Below are 21,513 nucleotides of genomic sequence, written 5' to 3'. Positions count from 1 at the left end.
TAAATCGTTTTCTTAAAGGCATCACACACACGTTCCCTCCTGTTCCGTTTCTGATGCCTCAGTGGGACTTGAACCTTGTTCTTACATTTCTGATGTGTGCTCCCTTTGAGCCACTTCACAACTGTCCTCTCCGCCTTCTAACTCTGAAGACTGCTTTCCTGGTTGCCATCACCTCTGCCAGGAGAGTGAGTGAGCTCCAGGCCCTTTCTTGTACTCCTCCTTTCCTTTCTGTCCATCCGGACAAGGTTGTGTTGCGTACTAAACCATCTTTCCTGCCCAAGGTTGTCACGGCCTTCCACATTGGGCAGTCCATCACCTTGCCAACCTTCTTTCCGCCTCCGCACCCCTCTAAAGAGGAAGAGCGGCTCCACCGTCTGGACCCAAAACGTGCGCTCTCATTCTACTTGGATCGCACACGCCAGTTCCGGGTGGATGACCAACTCTTTGTTGGTTACGTGGGCGCTAAGAAAGGGAAAGCGGTGTACAAGAGGACCATCTCCCGGTGGATCATCTTGTGTATCCAGGCATGTTACTCCTTGGCTAAAAAGGAGCCCCTTGTTGGATTGCGGGCTCATTCCACCCGAGCCACGGCGACTACAACTGCCCTGGGCCGGGGAGTGCCCTTACAAGACATCTGTCAGGCAGCTACGTGGGCATCACTGCACACATTTGCGAAACACTACTGTCTGGACAGCCAAGTCCGGAGGGATGGCTTCTTTGGCCGTTCTGTCCTCCAGGACTTTCTGGTGTGATTATTGGTTCGCAGACCCACCACCGGGGTTGGTATTGCTGGGGTATCTATTCAAAGGTAAGGAATCTATCACTAACGTGTCTCTTTCAGATGCACAAGTTACTACTTGTGTAACGATATATCTGTAAGAGACATTAGTTAGTGATAGATTCCTTACCGACCCACCCATCTTCCCCGTTCTGCGAACCGATATCTAGGGTTAGGGTTATCCCCTTTCAGGGCCCTAGTTTCAATGGCACCAGTGTTGGTTTTTAACATGGCTCAGCGCTTCTGGCGCAGAAAAGCTGTGTCTAAGAACTGACGTCAGCACGCGGACTCCGACGACGTCATCACGGCGCCCACGACGCCGACGACTGATGCGGAGCCGCAGACGACGCCTACCGACGCGCAAGGGTACTGCTACGCAAAAAATTTCCGGATCCAGTCTGACGCCTTGGGATATTCTAAGGTAAGGAATCTATCACTAACTAATGTCTCTTACAGATATATCGTTACACAAGTAGTAACTTGTGCTTTCGGTGAGTGGTTCCATGAAAAGGTTGAAAAGTGTAGGTGAGAAGGATGAACCCTGCGGTACTCCTAAAGTGACTGGGACGGCCATAGATAATGATTGGTTGAATCTTTGGGATCTGTTTTGGAGGAAAGCGGTGAACCATTTTAGAACTGATCCAGATAGGCCCATTCTATATTTCAGAAGGTCCTGAAGACTATCATGTTTGACGGTGTCGAATGCCGAAGATAGATCAAGCAGGATTAGCAGGCAGGCTTCGTTATGATCAAGGATTTTTAGTGCTTCATCTGTTATGTGGGTAATGGCCGACTCAGTACTGTGCCCCACGCGAAAGCTGAATTGGTATTGGTTGAGCAGGTTGAAATGGTCAATGTGGTTTCGCAACTGGCTGTGTACACATTTTTCTAGGAGTTAAGCCAGAGATAGGGCGGTAATTATTTAAGTCGATGTGGTCTGCCGTTGGTTTCTTTCGGATGGGTGACACCTGCCCAAATTTAAGGTTTTTAGGAATGATTCCTTGAAGCAGAGAGGTATTGATAATCGTGGTCCATAGTGGCAGTAGCAGCGATATGAACTCTTTTAGGTAGTTTGTAGGAAGAGGATCGATGAAGTAGTTAGAGGGGTTCAATGAAGTGAGCGCTTTTAATATTGCATCTTCTGTGTAAGTATTAAAGGAGGACCATTCAGCTTTATTTTTGTGGGCGAACTTTGGTGTGAATGATCTAGGGAATGTAAGATAGGGAGGTGGGGCCCTTGTGGGTTTCAGTGTGAGTTACTACAGTCTTAATTAAGTCCATCTTTATGTTTTCTGTCTTCTCTGTAAAGAAGGAGGCAAATTCTTCGCCGCTGGGTAGTGAGCTAGGACCACAGTGGTGGGGGTGGGAGGGGGTATGGTTATCCATTAGATTGTGCTTTGAATAGTTCAAATGTAATTTTGGGTCGATTTTTGGCTTAGTCTATTTGGATCCTGAAAAAGATTGCTTTAGATCTTCTGATATTTATGTAGTAGGAGTTTCTGGTAGCTCTTAACAGCTTCAGGTGGTCAGGGGATGGTGATGATCTCCATTGGCGTTCAATTAATCTTAGGGAGCGTCTGTCCTCATTGAGTCTGCCGTTGTACCATGGTTTGGAATCTTTTGTGGATATCCTATTCAGTTGTAGCGGAGCAACTGTGTCTATTACTGTGGTCATAGAGGTGAAGTAGTGGTTTGTCAGAGTTCGAACATCAGATAGGCCTACAGAGGGTTGGCACTAGAGCATGTAAGGAAATCTGTGATGGCATTTTTTAGGTTCCTTTTCCATATTTTGAGTTTTTTGGGTTGGGCTGAATTTAGTAATTTCCAATGCCGACTCCATTCAACTGGAGACCATCCTCCCCTGTGATTGGTCCGACCACTATTCCATCATATTCTTCATTAATGACTCAGTAAAATTATGTCTAGGATGGAAAACTTGTCATGTGTGGGGATGTTGCATATTTGGGTGAGATCGAGGTCCGTGAGGAAATCTTTGAGGCTACTGACTGTGGGGTCGTAAAGGTCGTTCCAGTGAAGATTGAGATCTCCGAGGAATATTTGGGTACTTTGTAGTCCAGTGTTTGTAGTCACGATTTCCATGAATTGTTCGACGAAAGTGAGGTTGTCAACTGGAGGTTGGTAGAATGTATATAATGAGCAGATTGGTCTGTTGTTGCTTGTGATATCAGTGCAAAGGTATTCACATAATAATAATATCGGTGCATGTGATTGGGCCACTGAGAGACTATTCCGATGTATGCAGGCAATGCCGCCCTCTGCTCTATCAGATCTATCTAGTCTGGTGATGTCATGGTTTGGGGGTGACCAGACTGTCTAGGATAGGTGTATACGATTCATTTGACCATGTTTCGGTCAGAAATAGGAGATCGGGCTCATGCGTGAGTATGAGGTCCTCTGTATCAGCCACATGTCTTGAGGCTGATCTACAGTTAAGTAGAATAAATTTGAGATGTGGTTTGATGGGAGCTGGAGATTCTTGTGTGAGGGGGACTCGCATAAGATTGCCTTTGGATATTCCCCTAGGGTTGTGTTTTGGAGCTCTGTGTGGAATAGAGGGGATGGTTTAGATTAGAGAATGTTTATTTATGTTGTTCGAGCACTCTGTGTTCTGGGTGGGATAGGGGTGGTTCATAAGATCGGAGTAGGGAGAGTATATCATTGGATGATAAAGGGTCATTCCTACGGAAAGGACTGGTTGTGGCATTGGGGGTAAGGGACAGTTTTTTTTTATATTTTATTTTCCATTTTAATTAATACATCATAATAAAAAAAAACAGGAGGAATGATGAGTTTCCACATGTCATAATTTATTAAAATACCCAATGCATTTCGGGAGAGTATCCCTTCGTCAGGGGCATCTAAAAAGGTAAATACATACATTTAATTTTCTTCATAAACTACAAAATGATACGCTTCCCATTACTTCAACTTCTACAGTACAAGTATTCAATGAACGAAATCCCTCTATTTTGCACCAGACTGTTGTTATCCAGAAACCATAAAACAAGGGAAAAACATTTTTCAATCACTTCTTAATAATTCCCTGATGTTCTTCCACTCGAAAAAATAATATCAGAGTTATATCCATCCCTGCTCTGACCCACTTACTACTGACAACCATTGTGTAGCGTTGATTTACCCCTGTTCCATCCCACCTTTAATTCAAATGATAAAAATCGCCAGTTCTTAAACATTAAGGCTGTTACCAAAACGTAATTTTGCTTACCATGACATCTAGTTTTTAGAAATTATCACTTCTTTAAAACAGCTTCACATTTTTCTCAGGTTCTATTCATATAGCCCAGCGTGCCACGGCATGCATATCTCGTTTGGAAACAAACTAATTATCATGATGTAACTACCAATTTTATATTAAACCATCCCCTCTAATATAAAATTGGTAGTTACATCGTGATAATTAGTTTGGAGAATGTTAAGTTGCACCAATCGCAGTCGCGCTTGATTCGCCACCTCTCTCAGGGAGGAAACCGCATCTTGCCAGTCCTCCTCATCCAGCTCAAGGCTATCCCCCTCCCATTTGCCTTTGAGTGTTTGGAGAGGGTTCTCTATGTTTATTAGCATATGAAAGAGACCCGTTAGTGATAGATTCCTTCCTTTAGAATATCCCCAGGTGTCAGACTGGATCCGGAAACTTTTGCGTAGCAATACCCCTGCGCGTCGGTAGGCGTCGTCCGCGTCCGTCGTCGGCATCGTTAGCGCCTGAATGACGTCGCCGGAGTACTTAGACGCCGCCCTCGCGCGCTGACGGCAGTTCTTCTTTTTTCCGCGCCAGCTAGCGCAGATCCGGAGAAGCTCTACCCCTTAGTCACTTTTTGACTAAGCTTTTTTGATCTTTTGATCAGTTTTTCTCAAGTCGTTCGACTCCTACGGTGCCGGTAGGGATGCCCGGGTTCAAACCATGCTCCAAGTGCAGCCGACTGATGTCGGTTACCGACCCCCACCGCCGGTGCCTTCAGTGTCTAAGCCTCGACCACTATGACCGAACCTGCTCCAACTGCCGGGCCCTGACGTCTAAGGCTAGGCGGGAGCGGTCCCGCAAGCGGCTTGAGCTCCGGCAGTCGGCCCCGTGCCGTTCAAGGTCCCAGTCACACAGGAGGTCGAGGGACCGGTCGCGGGGTCGGAGCCCTCGTAGCTCCGAGAGTCGGCATTGGTCTTCAGGATCCAGGTCCTCAGGTAAGAGGCATGAGAGGTCGGAAAGGCGTCATCGTTCTTCCGACCCACCCCGACGCTGCCGCGAGCATTGGTCTTCAGGATCCAGGTCCTCAGGTAAGAGGCATGAGAGGTCGGAAAGGCGTCATCGTTCTTCCGACCCACCCCGACGCTGGCGCGACGCGGCCGGGGGTTCGGGTGACACCACCCACGCGGCTCCGACGGAGTCGCGGGCGTCGCAACCTGCCCCATACCTTCAGGTCCCTGGGCATGATGCGACGCCAGGGGAGATCGAGCGGTACCTCATGGCCATGAGGTCTCTCCCTCCTCCGCCGGGCTCCGTGGCGCCTTCGGGCTCAGCGGTCCCGGCTGGAGGGCCTAGCGGGTCGGGTGCTTCGGCTTCGACGCCATCGGGTGCTTCGGCCCCGGCGCCGCCGGCGACTTCAGTCCCGTCGCCGCAGGCCCTCACTGGATCCGGTTCCGAATCCGGGTCGTCGCCGGTCGACCTCACCAACGCCGGCCCCTTGGGTGTCGCCCCGGCTGCCGCCTACGGGCGACGCCGTCCCTGGTCCTGCCCTTGATTCGGTTCCGGCGCCGGAGCGGCACCGCTGGGCGCCGCTCTCTACGTCGTATGGAGATTTTCACTTGCACGAACCGGCCCCATCCGTTGTACCTGAATTTCAGGTGATGGGTGACGAGGGAGACTGGGAGGGGTCTGTGGACCCTCTGGCACTGGAGTGCCAGTCTCAACAGGACTGGACATATGAGCTTGGGGATGCCAGTGGACTGGACACTTCGCAAGACACTGGTTTTGTCTCCCCTCCAACCGTGGCTACGGAGGAGCGGGCTGCCTACAGTGTAGTGTTGACGCGGGCAGCCAAGGCATTGGCCCTTGAGCTCCCCGTTGCGGCCGTGAGGACTAACCTCCTCACTGAGGTCCTTAAACCGCAGGCAAGCTCGGCTGAGTCTCTGCTGCCGTTTAATGAGGCCTTGTGTCATGTTCTTTTGGGCACTTGGTCCAAGCCCGCTACAGGTCAGCCTGTAGATAGGAACGTGGCCAGACGCTACCGCCCGGCTCCGGGCGACCCTTGCTTCTTGTCCACCCACCCCACCCCCGAGAGCCTGGTCATCCAGGCCTCTACTTCCCAGACCGCATTCCCAACGGCTCCTCCCGATCGGGAATCCAAGAGGTACGAGCAATTCGGTTAGAAGGTGTTCTCGTCCCTGAGTTTGGGACTGCGGTCAGTCAATACCGCATGCCTCTTGGGCCGCTACACCCACATTCTGTGGGACACGGTCGCGGATGTGCTGCCACAATGTCCGGGGGAGGCCCGGGCTAAACTCGCCCAAGCCCTTGCGGAGGGTCGAGATGCAGCACACTATTCCATCAGGTGTGGGCTGGATACCACGGACTCACTGGGCAGAGGGATGGCAACGACGGTGGTGGTTCGACGCCACGCCTGGTTGAGGACCGCCAACTTTTCGGCTGATGTCCAGGCCACCCTCCTGGACATGCCGTTTGATGGCCTTCTGTCGCAGCAGCAGGGGACGGTCCTCCACTCGAACCTGTCCAGTCTCCACCTCCAAGCTTGGAGATTGAGCGGCGACAGTTGAGGCCATTTGACTTGCCTCCTGAAGTCTGTAATGTCATTCTGGCAGCCAGGCGTCCCGCCGTCCCGCCACAAAGTCGGTATACGCCTGCAGGTGGAACAGATTTGTGGCATGGTGCACAGCAAAGGCTGTGGATCCACTCTCTGTCCCTCTTTCTGAGGTTCTCCTCTTCCTTCTTTCTCTGGCCCAGCAGGACTCTGCTCTGGGCACTATCAAGGGCTACCTTTCTGCCCTTTCCGCCTTCCTAAGGCTACCTGATAAGCCATCTTTGTTCAAGTCCCCTATTGTAAATAGGTTTTTGAAGGGCATCACACACATGTTCCCTCCTGTTCCTTTTGTGATGCCTCAGTGGAACTTGAACCTTGTACTTACTTATCTGATGTGCGCTCCCTTGAGCCACTTCATAACTGTCCTCGCCACCTTCTTACTCTGAAGACTGCTTTCCTGGTTGCCATCACCTCTGCCAGGAGAGTGAGTGAGCTCAAGGCTCTTTCTTCCAAACCTCCTATCCTTTCTGTCCATCCGGAGAAGGTTGTGTTGCGGACAAGGCCCTCTTTCCTGCCCAAGGTAGTCGCAGCCTTCCACATCGGGCAGTCCATCACCATGCCCACCTTCTTTCTGCCTCCGCATCCCTCGAAAGAGGAAGAGAGGCTCCACCGTCTGGACCCAAAACGTGCGCTCTCTTACTATCTGGATCGCACACGCCAGTTCCGGATGGATGACCAACTCTTTGTTGGTTACGTGGGCACTAAGAAAGGACGGGCGGTGTACAAGCGGACCATCTCTCGGTGGATCGTATTGTGCATCCAGGCGTGTTACTCCTTGGCTAAAAAGGTACCTCCTGTTGGGCTGAGGGCCCACTCCACTCGGGCCATGGCGACTACTACTGCCCTGGGCCGAGGAGTCCCCTTGCAGGACATTTGTCAGGCAGCTACGTGGGCCTCGCTGCACACGTTCACGAGACACTAGTGCCTGGACAGTCAAGTCCGGAGGGATCGCTTCTTTGGCCGTTCCGTCCTCCAGGACTTTCTGGTGTGATTATTGGTTCGCAGACCCACCACCGGGGTTGGTATTGCTGGGCTATCTATTCTAAGGTAAGGAATCTATCACTTAAGTGTCTCTTTCAGATGCACAGGTTACTACTTGTGTAACGATATATCTGTAAGAGACATTAGTTAGTGATAGATTCCTTACCTACCCACCCATCCTCCCCGTTCTGCGAACCGATATCTAGGGTTAAGGTCATCCCCTTTTAGGGCCCTAGTTTCTTGGCACCAGTGTTGGTTCTATCATGGCTCTGCGTATCTGGCGCGGAAAAGCTGTGTATCAGAACTGACGTCATCACGGGAGGGCGGCGTCTAAGTACTCCGGCGATGTCATTCCGGCGCTAACAACACAGACGATGGACGCGGAGCCGTGGACGATGCCTACCGACGCGCAGGGGTATTGCTACGCAAAAGTTTCCGGATCCAGTGTGACGCCTGGGGATATTCTAAGGTAAGGAATCTATCACTAACTAATGTCTCTTACAGATATATTGTTACACAAGTAGTAACTTGTGCTTCTTGTAGATCAATGAAATGGCTTTTTTAGGCAAATGTTCATCAAGTATTCTATCCTCTAAGGGAGAAGAAGATGGCAGAGCGGAGCCTGAGGCAAGGTGGGTTCGGAGGGTATGCCGGACTTGAAGATATCTGTAGCTAGGCTATACTGCTTCTGAAGGGATATGAATGGGATAACCTCCTCCCTAACCCAGAGGTCTCTGATGTGGGAGATGCCGATTAGGTGCCGTTTATCGAAGCCCTTGGTTTGCCACAAATTCCCAAGTTTTTGGGAGTTCCACAAAGGGGTTGCCAGTGTAAGTCTATTATTCCACCCCAAATATTTGTTTACTATATGCCAAACTTGTACTGCATGAGCGGTTGGCCCAGTTAAACGATATCTGCCAGGTGTGGAGTAGAGCGTTCTGCCATAATCACCCCCAGGGAGGAGCCATCTGTAGATGGCATACCCCGGAACGCCAATGCCTCCATAGGTCCCATGATTAATTAGTGAGCTGACAAGTAATATTTTTTTATGTCCGGTAGGCTAATGCCTCCATCGTACCAATTCAGCGTGAGCTTGGTTAATGCAATCCGGGGCTTGCCATCCCATAATAGGTCCCTCTGAAGTCCTTCTATTTCCTTAAAATATGATGCAGGGACCGGGTCCATCGAATTCTGTAGAGCATAGAGAAAACTGGGCAGGGACATATCTTAAAAAGAGCTGCCCTACCCAACATGGAGAGTGACAAAGATGTCCAGGTCTTTATATCCTTTTTTTGCCTTTGCATGGGGGGTCGGAGGTTGCGAGTGAAGTGGCTCACAGGACTTAGTGTGATGTAGATGCCTAAATATTGAAAGCCATCAGATACTATCTGAAGTGGGCAGTTCCTCGGAAGGGCATAGAAAACCGATATTGTCCAATTCACCATGAACCCAAAATATCTACCAAACACTGCCATGAAATCGAATAAACATATCAAAGAGGCCCTCTAGACCGTCAGGTACAATAGGATATCATCCACATACAAAGATATCTTATCTTCCCAATCCATTGACCAACGCATTCTGTGAATCACCGGATCTCTACGGATCCATCCCGCCAGAGGTTCCAGGGCCAAAACAAACAAGAGTGGGGACAAAGGACACCCCTGCCACGTGCCCCTATTCAGTTGAAATGTCTTTGAAGTGCGATTATTCACCACTACCTGAGCCATTGGCTCTGAATATAGTAGCCTGACCCAACTCACAAAGCTCGGAGCAAAGCCCATTTTGGCAAGCACCGCAAAGAGATACGGCCATTCCACCATGTCAAACTCCATAGTGGTGGTGTCCAAGGAGACCAACACTGCCGGTTTTTGGATAGTAGCTGCTTTGGCCAGTACACCATGCACCCTGCGTAGATTCAACACTGTGTTGCCGCTTTTTTAATTTTGAAAGCCTCTACAAGGGTAATGTACATGATGACCACAGCTGCAATGCCCCTAGCATGAAGGTAATAATAGGAATGTAATAATATTAATCATAAACCTCCGAATGCTGCATAATTTATTTTTCAAATATCAGCTTTAAGTATAGTACAGGAATTATGTGTTTTGAAAATACACACGTTCGAGGCATGTGGGCTGCTAAATTCATATCTGTAGCATAGATCGCCGCCTAGTGTTGGGTCCGGATGATTGCACATTGTTGTCCTGGAAGAGTCTTCGAAGTATCACGAGATAGGTGGCTCCTCCCCTGGACTACAGTGCGCATGGGCATCGACTCCATCCCCAGATTGTTTTTTTCCGCCATTGGGTTCGGATGTGATTTCGACGTCTCCTGTTCGGAATCGTAAAAGTACTTTATCGAGGCCAAAAGGCCTTATTGGCACCGTCGGTATTGTTCGCGTTCGGTCCCGTCTATCTTCCAGCTCGTAGAGTCGGATATCCGGGGGGTCGTGAGACTCTTCGGTAATCGGGGCCTAGTCGACGCAGCAAGACTTCGAGGGCATGGAGCGGAGTCCATTCAAGAAATGTCCCGTGTGTGGATCCAAGTACCCACACATCGACGTCCATCCTGTGTGCAACAAGGGCCTGTCGCCGGACCACGACGAGGCCCACTGTATGGCCTGTTCCAGATTTCGATTGAAAAAGACGATCAAGCTTCGGCGCGTGGCGTGCCTTGAGGCCCAGCGATCGGCTCCAGCACCGGTGGACATCTTTGACGACCCCGCGGAAGACGAGCAAGTGCGTCACCTGCAGATTTCCCCTACCACGGTGGAGGTCGAGTCCGAAGACGGAGCTGACGACCACATTCCCGACATTGAAGAAATCGTCGAGAAGGTAGGGGACGACGACGAAGCATATGGGGCCATGGAAGATAGCTCGGAGGAAAAGCTATGCCCCGTTCGTACTCTTACAAAGGCTCAGGTCACGGGATCGCCACGCGGCCTTACCCACGACCTTACACCTCGATCCACGGCCCCGCCTTCCGGCTCGGCTACGGACACCTCCGCGGAGCCGCCATTATTGAAAACGAAACCGAAACCCTCGGTACCGGTGAAAACAAAGATGGCCGACACGCCATCGAAACCGAAGACGTCCGCTCCGGTGCCGACGCCGTCGTCTTCGGGGGCCCCCAAACAGGCGCGAGCTGCCGACCTGGCTAAGGTGCCGAAGGTGGTTAAGGAGCCAAGCTCGAAGAAGCCCATCGGGTCGGAGTCTACCAAGGGAGACAAGCCTACGCCCAAGAAGACTGCCGAGCCTGCATCGGGAAAGTCTGTCGCGCCGAAGACCAAGGGGCCCGTTGACGCGAAGTCGGTGAAGGCCGCAGAGCCGAGGTCTGGGGCCGTGACCCCTAAAGGAAAACCGATCGATCCGAAGCCATCGGCATCGACGTCTACGGTAGTGGACAGTGATCGAAGCGCACCAGTCACGTGTGCTCCTCGACCGGACAAACACAAGTCAGCCACGCTCGGGTCTTCCCCAGGGGGCGGAACACGGACATCAGTCGGATCGTCGAAACCGTCCGCTTCCTTTACGAAGCAGGTCTCGGACTCCCTCAAGCGCCTTAAGGACAAGGCTTCGGCATCGGAACAGAAGACCACATCGGCCCCGCTCGTTTACACGTTGCCACCTAAGGTGGCGCCAAAGGCCTTTGCACCGCGGTCGGTGCCCAAGGACACCGTGTCGACGTCCACTCCACCGACTGGGACCGTGGGACCTCGACAACCTTTGGCTGAAGAATGGTCGGAGCATTTCATCGATGCCGACACCGGGAAACTCACGCTATACAAGAGGAAGATTACTTCACAACCTTTGCAGTCCTTTACCATTCCTCTGAAATGTAAAAAGCCTGCAGCAGACGCTCCAGTTATGGTGGAGCAGATTCTTCCTCAGCATAGGCGGAGTGCAACACCTTCACCCACATACTCAGATGGGGATGGAGGGGACCAAGATGAGGAGTACAACTTCCCTGCTCATACAGAGCCTGATGAGCAGCAGGACTCATGGATGGATACTGGTGATCAAGGGGACCAGCATATGGCCCAGGATCCACGGGTCTATAACCGTCCCCCACTGAGGACTCTGCGGCATTTAATGCCTTAATTGAAAGGGCAGCTACAAACCATAAGGTGGAGATGCATGCTGACCCCGTGGAAGTGGACTTCCTTTTTGACACTTTCTCTACTGCTGAAAAAACTGTCAAGACTCTTCCAATGTTGAAAGGGGTCCTTAAGCATGCGGCAGACATTTTCAAGGAACCCACGAGATCCCGGGTGGTAAACCCACGCATTGAGAAGAAATACAGACCGGCACCTGGCGGCCCCACTTACATCCGGGGCCAGTTGCCTTTGGACTCTTTGGTGGTCTCTAATGCCCGCAAGAGGGCAAGCTCCCAAACAACGGGTGAAGCTCCTCCCCCGGACAAAGAGTCAAAAGTGCTGGAGGCATCTGGGAAGCGGGTATCAGCTCAGGCGGCCAACATATGGCGCATCTCAAACACGCAAGCTCTGTTGGCCAGATACGATAGGGCGCACTACGACACCCTAGAGCAGCTGTTACAACACCTCCCAGACCAGTTTAAAGAGGGAGCTGAAATGCTTATTCAGGACGGGAAGCTCATCTCCAACGCTGCTATAAAGTGTGCGCTAGATGTTGCGGACACAGCAGCGAGAGCAATCAACGCTAGTGTGATGCTGAGACGTCAGGCATGGCTCCGCATCTCGGGATTCAAGCCAGAGATCCAAACTACTATCCTCAACCAACCCGTTAATCCGGACAGGTTGTTTGGCCCAGAGGTGGACACCACCCTAGAGAAGATCAAAAAAGATACCGAGACTGCCAAGTCCATGGGAGCTCTCCAGTCACAACAATTTAGAGGGAACACTTTTCGTCGCTCAGGCAATCAAGGTGTTAACAGAGGGCACATGTCGCAGCAGACGCCATTCAATAAAAGTGGTGCGCAATCCTCCTACAGCAAGCAGGGCAGAGGTGGATACAGAGGAAACAGTGCCAAGGGTAGAGGCAGAGGCAACAACAGTTCCCGTTCCTCTGCCGCCAACAAACAGTGACTCCCTGTCACTGCCCCCCGACCATCCTACACCTGTCGGGGGGAGACTCCAACGGTTCCTGCCCGTCTGGAAGTCCATCACCACAGACAGGTGGGTCAGGAAACTTATCCAGTTTGGCTATTGTTTAGAACTGACATCCACCCCACCACCCATGCCCCCAAAACACCGTCCTATGTCAGCAGAGCACTTGCACTTATTGCAGCAGGAGGTTCTAGTGATGCTGCAAAAAGGCGCAATAGAGCTCGTGCCGGTGGAAGAGGAAGGCACAGGGGTTTATTCCCTGTACTTCTTGATCCCAAAACAGGATGGCTCGCTCAGACCGATTCTAGACCTACGCCCCTTAAACCAGTACATTCTTTCAGAACACTTCCACATGTTGACACTGCAGCAGGTTCTTCCCTTGTTACAACGGGGAGACTTCCTCGCAACCTTGGACCTCAAAGATGCTTACTTTCACATACCACTCCACCCCTCCCACAGAAAGTACCTCAGGTTCACCATCCAGAACAGGCATTACCAGTTCAAGGTACTCCCCTTCGGAGTGACCACTGCTCCCAGAGTGTTCACAAAATGTCTGGCGACAGTGGCGGCACACCTTCGGAGACAGAGTATACATGTCTACCCTTATCTGGACGACTGGCTCGTGCAGGCAAAGTCTGCCCAGCAGTGCGCTGCAGACATGTCCCACACCATTCACCTCCTTCACAGTCTAGGATTTACACTGAACTACCCGAAGTCACACCTTCAGCCAGCCCATGTGCGGCAGTATTTAGGCGCGACGATCAATACTCTGGCTGCCACAGCTCAGCCGAACCCAGCGAGGATCGACAACATCCTGACGCTGATCCAAAAGTTCAGACCACAACACTCACTCCCAGCGAGAGTGTTCATGCAGTTGATAGGCATGATGGCCTCCTGCATCTTCATAGTCCCGCACGCGAGACTCCATATGCGTCCGCTCCAAGAAAGCTTAGCGCATCAGTGGACTCAGGCTCAAGGACAACTAAACGACCTAGTGTTGGTGACGGGTCGGGCATACAGCTCTCTGCATTGGTGGGATCCACACAACCTTTGCAAGGGCCGACCGTTCCAGGAGCCTGTGCCACAGATTACACTAACAACGGACGCGTCTCTCCTGGGATGGGGGGCTCATGTGCTCCACTATACGGTGCAGGGACTATGGACAGCGCAGCAAAGGAAGATGCACATCGACTACTTGAGGCTGATGGCAATCTTCATGGCACTCAAGTCCTTCAAAGTACATCTGTGCAACAAAGTCGTGTTGATCCGGACGGACAACATGACAGCCATGTACTACATTCAAAAACAGGGAGGTACGCACTCTCCACAGTTGTCTCATCTGGCTCAGAGCATGTGGAAGTGGGCCATTCAGAGGAACATCTTCCTCATGGCGGAACACCTCCCGGGCACGGACAATCAGATGGCGGATCTGCTCAGCAGGTACAGCCACCAAATGCACGAGTGGGAGTTACATCCATCAGTACTCCGCCCGTACTTCCAGCAGAGGGGTCATCCAGAGATAGACCTGTTTGCCACGGAGGAAAACGCAAAATGCCAAAGCTTTGCCGCCAGGTTCCCTCACCCACTATCGCAGGGCAATGCGATATGGATGAACTGGTCAGGCAGATTTGCGTACGCTTTCCCCCAGCGCCTCTTATTCCGCTGGTGGCAAGAAAGCTCAAGCAACACTCGCTGACGCTCATCCTAGTTGCTCCAACGTGGGCGCGACAACCGTGGTACACCACGTTCCTCGAACTCTCCGTGGTACCGCATCAAAGACTGCACCTCACACCCCTCTCTTGACGCAGAACCGTGGCGACATTCAGCACCCGGATCCGCAGCAGCTCAATCTGGCGATCTGGCTCCTGAGGTCTTAGAGTTTGGCTACCTTGATTTGCCCCCTGAATGCATGGACATCATCCGGGAGGCAAGGAAGCCCACTACCAGAGCTTGCTATGCAGCAAAATGGAAGCGGTTTGTCATCTACTGTACCGAGCACGCTATCAACCCGCTCGATGCCTCCATTCCTAATATCATCTGCTATCTGTTGCATCTTTACAAATGCAATCTAGCATACGCTTCCATTAGGATACACTTATCCGCCATAGCGGCTTATCTCCAAAACAGGCAGCACCTCTCTGTCTTCAGGGTGCCTGCCATTAAAGCATTCCTGGAAGGGCTGAAGCGGGTCATCCCTCCCAGGACCCCGCCAGCTCCTGTGTGGAATCTCAATGTGGTGCTCACCAGATTGATGGGTCCCCCATTTGAACCTCTGCATTCATGTGAGCTTCAGTTCCTCACATGGAAAGTGGCTTTTCTCATTGCCATAACGTCTCTAAGACGTGTTAGTGAGCTACAGGCGCTCACCATCCAAGAGCCATTTATACAAATTCATTCAAACAGGGTGGTGCTGCGCACTAACCCCAAATTTCTCCCTAAGGTGGTGTCGCAGTTTCATGTCAATCAAACTATCGAACTGCCCGCATTCTTTCCCAACCCAGAAACGGTAGCAGAAAGGATGCTCCATACGCTTGATGTCAAAAGAGCGCTTATGTACTACATTGACAGAACACAACCTTTTAGAAAGACACAGCAACTCTTTGTTGCCTTTGCAGCCCAGCACAAAGGCAACCCCATTTCCAAAGCAGGAATAGCCAGGTGGATCGTTAAGTGTATTCAGATTTGCTATCAGAAGGCTAAGCGCACTTTAACGGTCCCCCCCAGGGCACACTCCACACGCAAGTTGGGGGCCTCCATGGCATTCCTGGGTAACATTCCTTTAGAAGACATTTGTAGGGCAGCCACATGGTCTACACCACATACGTTTACCAAACATTACTGTGTAGATGTGCATTCCAAACAGCAGGCAGCTGTAGGACAGGCTGTTCTTAAAACACTTTTTCAGACTTCTGCAGCTGGCACGGGCGGCCGCCGTTAATGGAGGGACTGCTATGTATTCTATGCTACAGATATGAATTTAGCAGCCCACATGCCTCGAACTGAATATGCTACTTACCAGTATGCATCTGTTCTTGGCATGTAGGGTTGCTAACATTCATATCGCCCGCCCTCCTCCCCGGCGCCCGTAGCGGCTGCAGACTTTTCTTACATTTTATCTCTAGCATGGCCATCACTTTCACTGTTAAACTCCATCTTTGCCACAATGGCTAAAAACAATCTGGGGATGGAGTCGATGCCCATGCGCACTGTAGTCCAGGAGAGGAGCCACCTATCTCGTGATACTTCGAAGACTCTTCCAGGACAACAATGTGCAATCATCCGGACCCAACACTAGGCGGCGATCTATGCTACAGATATGAATGTTAGCAGCCCTACATGCCAAGAACAGATGCATACTGGTAAGTAGCATATTCAATTTTCATCTTGAATACTCAGTTTTCAATTTTGGGAAACGTATTCATCCAAGCGAAAAGCTTCTAGTTTAGTAGGCTGGACTTCACAGAGGAGATCTACTCACATGTAGCTGGAGAGCTACCAGTAGGTCACAAGCTACTTATTGGAGAAGCCTGCTTAAGACCCTGGATGAGACGTGCTGCGGCATGTAGGATGCACCTGGGGTACCAGTTTAGAGTCTGGGAGGCCATGGAGTAGGGCATTTCCAACATCCATAGGCAAGAGTCCTTAAAATCAAGAAGATTGCCACATTCCTCACCTTTAGGCCCTTATTCAAGCTATCATCGCTCTCATTCGTTCTAGGATTGATTAAACCAACTCCCTATATGTTGGCCTACCCAAATTCCTCATCAAAAGGCTCCAATTCGTCCAGAACCAGGCAGCTCATCTAATTTATAAGCAATCCAAACTATGCCACATCACCCCCTTCATGAAAGACCTCCTCTGGCTGCCTGTAGAACAAAGAAGGACTTTCAAAGTCGGCTGCATCATTTTCAAAACACTCCACAACAAAAGCCCCTTCTTTCTCCCCTTCTAATTCAACAAGTACATCCCTAAATTCTCACTTGAACTACCTATCAGTTCCCAAATTCTGGAGAAAGAAATTCGGTGGCGCCAGATTCTCGGTCATCGCTGCCCAACCTCTGGAACACTTTCTCCCTTGAGATAAGATTGGAATCTTAGAATTTAGAAAAGCATTAAAATTGGCTATTCAGACAAGCTTACAACTAACACTCTGCTTACTCGTGTTTACTTCCTTGTACCCTCAGTAGTGCCATGAAAGCGCACAGTGAATGCGTGATTTATAAACTCCAGTAACATTACAACATCATAACAAGAGTGCAAGGGCTTGAACAGCAGTTCTGAAGTTGCTTTCTGGAAGAAACTGTTTGAATTTCTTTAGAAGAGTGCTGGTAGCAGGCTGTCTTTGCTTTTTTGCTTGAGGGAGAGGGTGTTGACCCAGGTGACTCTAGGTGATTTGGCATTTGGTGAGAGTTGGGGTTCAAAGCAGGTTCATGTTATTGAGACAGGTTTGGTCTGTATATGTTTTTTTTATTCTTGGCAAATAATAGAAATTCTGTCTTGGTTGGGTTGAGCTTCTCGTAGGTAATGGGCATTCAGTTCTGAATTATGTACAAGAAGTGTTTGAGGCATTGAATGTCTGAAGCAGTGGAGACTTTCAAGTAGAGATGTGTAGCATTGGAATATTGGTGAATCTTGATGTTGTTATCAGTGAGTAGAGAACTAAGCTACTCCATGTAAAGGTTGAAGATAACAGGAGACAGTGTAGAACCCTGGGGGTCTCCTCATTTGATAGGGATTTTTTGTGGCCTGGAGGTGCCCAGTGCCCATCTGAATAAGGAAATGTTGGTTGGAACGGTAGGAGGAGAACCAGTGAAGGACATACCAGGTGAATCCTATTCTCGAAGGTGTGTATGAGGTGGGCTGGTCGACTGTGTCAAAGGCAGTTGAGCGGTCCAGTAATATCAGGAGGCAGGGGTTATCTTCTTCTGTGGTCAAAAGGACATTGGCTACTATGTGTTAGGTTGTGGTCTCCGTACTACAGCATGAGCTCAAGTCAGACTGATAGCCATGCAGGATGGTTAGTGTTGAGGTGATCTTGGAGTTGTAAGATGCATTGCTTTTTCAATCATCTTGCCCATGAATGATAGGTGAATGATGGTCTGATACTTGGCGGGATCATTAGAGTCTGGTTTCTTTAAAAGTGGGAGGGTCTGGCAAATGTTGAGAGCTTCTGCCTTGAGGGAGAGTGTGACAATAGTAAGCAGGGGTAAGAAAGTATCCACAGAGAGCTCCGATAAAGGATGATGATTTTTCTAAGAAACAGTTTTGAGGGACCGAAAAATGCAAAACAGATCTGGGCGAGAAATGGCTTTGAAGGCTGACCATTGCAGGAATGCTACAGGAAGGAGTTTGTGTGAGAGATGAAGCAGGCTTGGTATCATCAATGTGTTTTCTGTTCTTCTGGTGATGGCATTGCACTTTTCTGTGGAGTGAGGAATAGGTGGGTTTGGAAATGGGGTTGATGTAATGTGACAGTTAGTGCTGTCTGGAGATCACAAGTGATAGACAGGAAGGACTTTCAGATTGAGGAAGGCATTCTGTTGACTTAGTGAGTATGGGAAGTCATGCCAGAAGAGCTTCTGAGACATGCACCTAGATTCCTTTAGTTTACAACAGCTTAAATAGACTTACAACTGATATCTTTTGCTACTAATGCATCCTAGTTTTACCTTTAAGCTTAGCATATTAATTCCTTCATTCTTCCCTTTTCTCTTGAACATAAATCAACTCATCCAAGTTTAATTTTGCTTATTTCCTAATCTTTTTATTGCCCCTCTTGAAAGTCCTGGAATTGACAGTCTTTATTTTTACATTTAGAGACATTGATTGTGTATTTTGTGTTTTAGAGTGATGTTGAAACTTCGGAAGAATCCTCTTCAAACTGTGGACAAAGTAAGCATTACCAATCAGATTTAGAGGCGGTAGATCCGATTAAGAAAGATGGACTTTCAAACAGTCTGAGACCTCCACAAGATTCCCTTGAATGTTCAAATGAAAAAGAACAAGATCACCACGACTGTATCAGAGAACTGTCTCCAAAGCAACACTCAAAGTAAGTTCCATATACATATAAACAATAAGCACATTATCTGAAGTGGTTATTCTATCTTATTTATTTAATTATTATAAAATATAAATATTAATTTTAATTATTCATTTAATAAGAACAGATTATGTTGTAACATATTCTTATCAGTGTGCTCTAATCATAAATGGCAATATACATGACCTCACAGAATTCACTAAATTGTGTTTTTATGCATTTGCAAAATGGCTTCCATTAGGAAAGACTGGTGGCTTGCTGAACAAAAAGAGTGCATCTCTTAGCACCACATTTTTCTCGAAGGATGGCGTAGAAATGTCTTATTTGAAGATGAATATATTAGCATTTTGTACAGGAGCCACTTCCCCTTGGAGGACCTACCAAAATACTCCAGACGAAGGGCAGCACTGGGCATGATCATGGCAAAATGAAATATTGCCTGAAAATAGGGGGCCTGAGAAATTCCAGGCCAGGCAGAATAGAAAAGGGATATGGACTGGTGTATGCTTGCTGAAAATGTGGTGTAGCAGGGGAGAGGCAGTCCTAATAAATCAGAAACAATTGAGGGGCTTGGAAATCATATCAGGGGCTATGGGGAACCAGAAAGTAACCATAAAAATCTGCATATGCCTCAGGCCATGGCAGGGAGAGGAAGGAACGAGAAACGTGAAACAATTCTACATGGTTACACATATAGACTGTCAATGAAACCTAAATTGGAACTGATGGTTACATTTTTTTTTCATATTGTTTGTATAGAAATAACCAATAATAGGTTTCTGAAGAATATAATACAAAAATCTGTTTTCTACAGGTCTGTTTAGAATACAATTGTAACCTATTCATCTAAGCGTGTATATCAACAATATTGCATCAAACCATGACTATATAAACAGCCTTAGGACACTGTCTTTGTATCAAAACATAAGAAATCTTAGAGATTTGTTTAATAAACTATCCTTTGCTAGATGTGTATTTAATTTAGAACAGATTTTTTACTTAGTCTTGTATGTATATACTGATTCATCCATGCATCCACCAAATGCAGGTCAGTTAAAATTCTCAGTCATTTTTCCACCTGCCATCTGCCTGAGTGTCTGTGTACAACTGTATGTCTTGACCTGCAGCATATACATGTATATAAGGGAATCAGACATTCTCCTCCAGGGGATCCTCATCAGTAGTCCTAATCACTGAATTTTCCAACTGGAGTACAAGATCCTAGAGAGTCTTCTAAAAAAATATCCAAATATATGCGGATACGCATATGTGAAGAACTTTTCAGTAGAAAAGTGCACTTTAAAAAAACATGAAAAAATCTCTCTAAGGCTAAAAATTCACCAAATGCCACTTATTTTCTTTATAAAAAAAATAATGAAGGCAAATAATTTCTAATTCATTAAAAGGTGGCTGGTCTCTTTCACAGACCTTTTAAAAAGGTAAGAAAGGAAAAGCAAAGCAATATTGGCAGAAGGGCTTTCAAAGACGCCACAATTAAAATTGGCACTGTCTCTTTAAGGGCTCACCTTACCTGTTGTGTCCCATCATGCCCCACTAGCAACAAGTCAGTTTTTCTTCTGGCTCCTGGTAACAGGATCTGGAGCATTGGCATGGGAAACCTTACCACACTTTCAAGATTCTTTTCACTAGATGCGCCTCAGGGCTTAGAGTGTTTTTTTCTATCAGGATGCCTTTTCATTAAGTGCCCAGCGAATGGAAAAAAGGCTCACTCAGACCCCCATGACCTCTGTATTGTGTGCCTGCCTGATGATCCTCTCCCTGAAGACTGCTGACACTGCCTGGTTTCCAGAAGAACACTAAAGGACAGGGAGAAGATTAGGCTGCCGTAGAGGGTCTGAGATGCTACTTCAGGGAGATCTGAGAGTGTAGGAAGCTGGCTCTGTATATACTATAACAAAATGAGGTAAAGTGTGCACAGAGTCCAGTGGAACCCCAAAGGTAGGCAGAGGTAAAAGTAGATAGCACCGTACTCTCTATCTGCGGTAGTGTGGGCGAGCAGTAAGGCTGAATAAGAGGGTAGTGGTAAGCATTTGTTTTACCTACTCAATCAGCAAATGATGTCACACCCTTAAAGACTAAACTCAGTTATTTCATTTCTAGAACCAATCCAAGCCTGGCACAAGTAAGTGAAATAAATGCTTAGTAAAATATTATGCAGTGTTTACAAGTGAATGCAAGTTCAAAGGCATTTGTTTGAAATACAAGTCAAGGTATTGAAATTACTGTACAGATTACTTTATAGTTACTTTTTAAGTTACTTTTTGTACTCAGTGTGATATGCATATATCTGTGATATATATAAATGCGTAGTAAAATATTATGCAGTGTTTACAAGTGAATGCAAGTTCAAAGGCAGTTATTTGAAATACAAGTCAAGGTATTGAAATTACTGTACAGATTACTTTATAGTTACTTTTTAAGTTACTTTTTGTACTCAGTGTGATATGCATATATCTGTGATATATATAAATGCTTAGTAAAATATTATGCAGTGTTTACAAGTGAATGCAAGTTCAAAGGCAGTTATTTGAATTACAAGTCAAGGTATTGAAATTACTGTACAGATTACTTTATAGTTACGTTTTAAGTTACTTTTTCTACTCAGTGTGATATGCATATACACTGGAAAAAGAACAAATAATTGACCGAATGCAGAAGAATGTCATACATTCACCCCAATACAGAGATCTGGGCCTAAATCCATTGTTTTTGTGCTCACCATGCCTTTCCAGTTCGGACTCAGCAATATGCA

At 48.2% G+C, this 21,513-nt stretch overlaps 1 protein-coding gene across 3 annotated transcripts in view; it reads left to right on the top strand.

Annotated features, from left to right (window-relative positions):
• BDP1 (BDP1 general transcription factor IIIB subunit) overlaps positions 1-21,513 on the top strand; it is a 1,449,812-nt gene that overhangs the window by 635,909 nt on the left and 792,390 nt on the right. For all 3 annotated transcript variants that reach the window (XM_078675286.1, XM_078675285.1, XM_078675287.1), the window contains one exon: positions 18,544-18,749. In XM_078675286.1, coding sequence (XP_078531412.1) covers positions 18,544-18,749 — 206 coding nt within the window. The remainder of the gene's footprint in view (positions 1-18,543; positions 18,750-21,513) is intronic.

The sequence above is a fragment of the Lissotriton helveticus genome, chromosome 2_1, assembly GCF_964261635.1.
Source record: "Lissotriton helveticus chromosome 2_1, aLisHel1.1, whole genome shotgun sequence".
NCBI lineage: Eukaryota > Metazoa > Chordata > Amphibia > Caudata > Salamandridae > Lissotriton > Lissotriton helveticus.
This window is presented reverse-complemented; position numbering and strand designations above follow the sequence as displayed.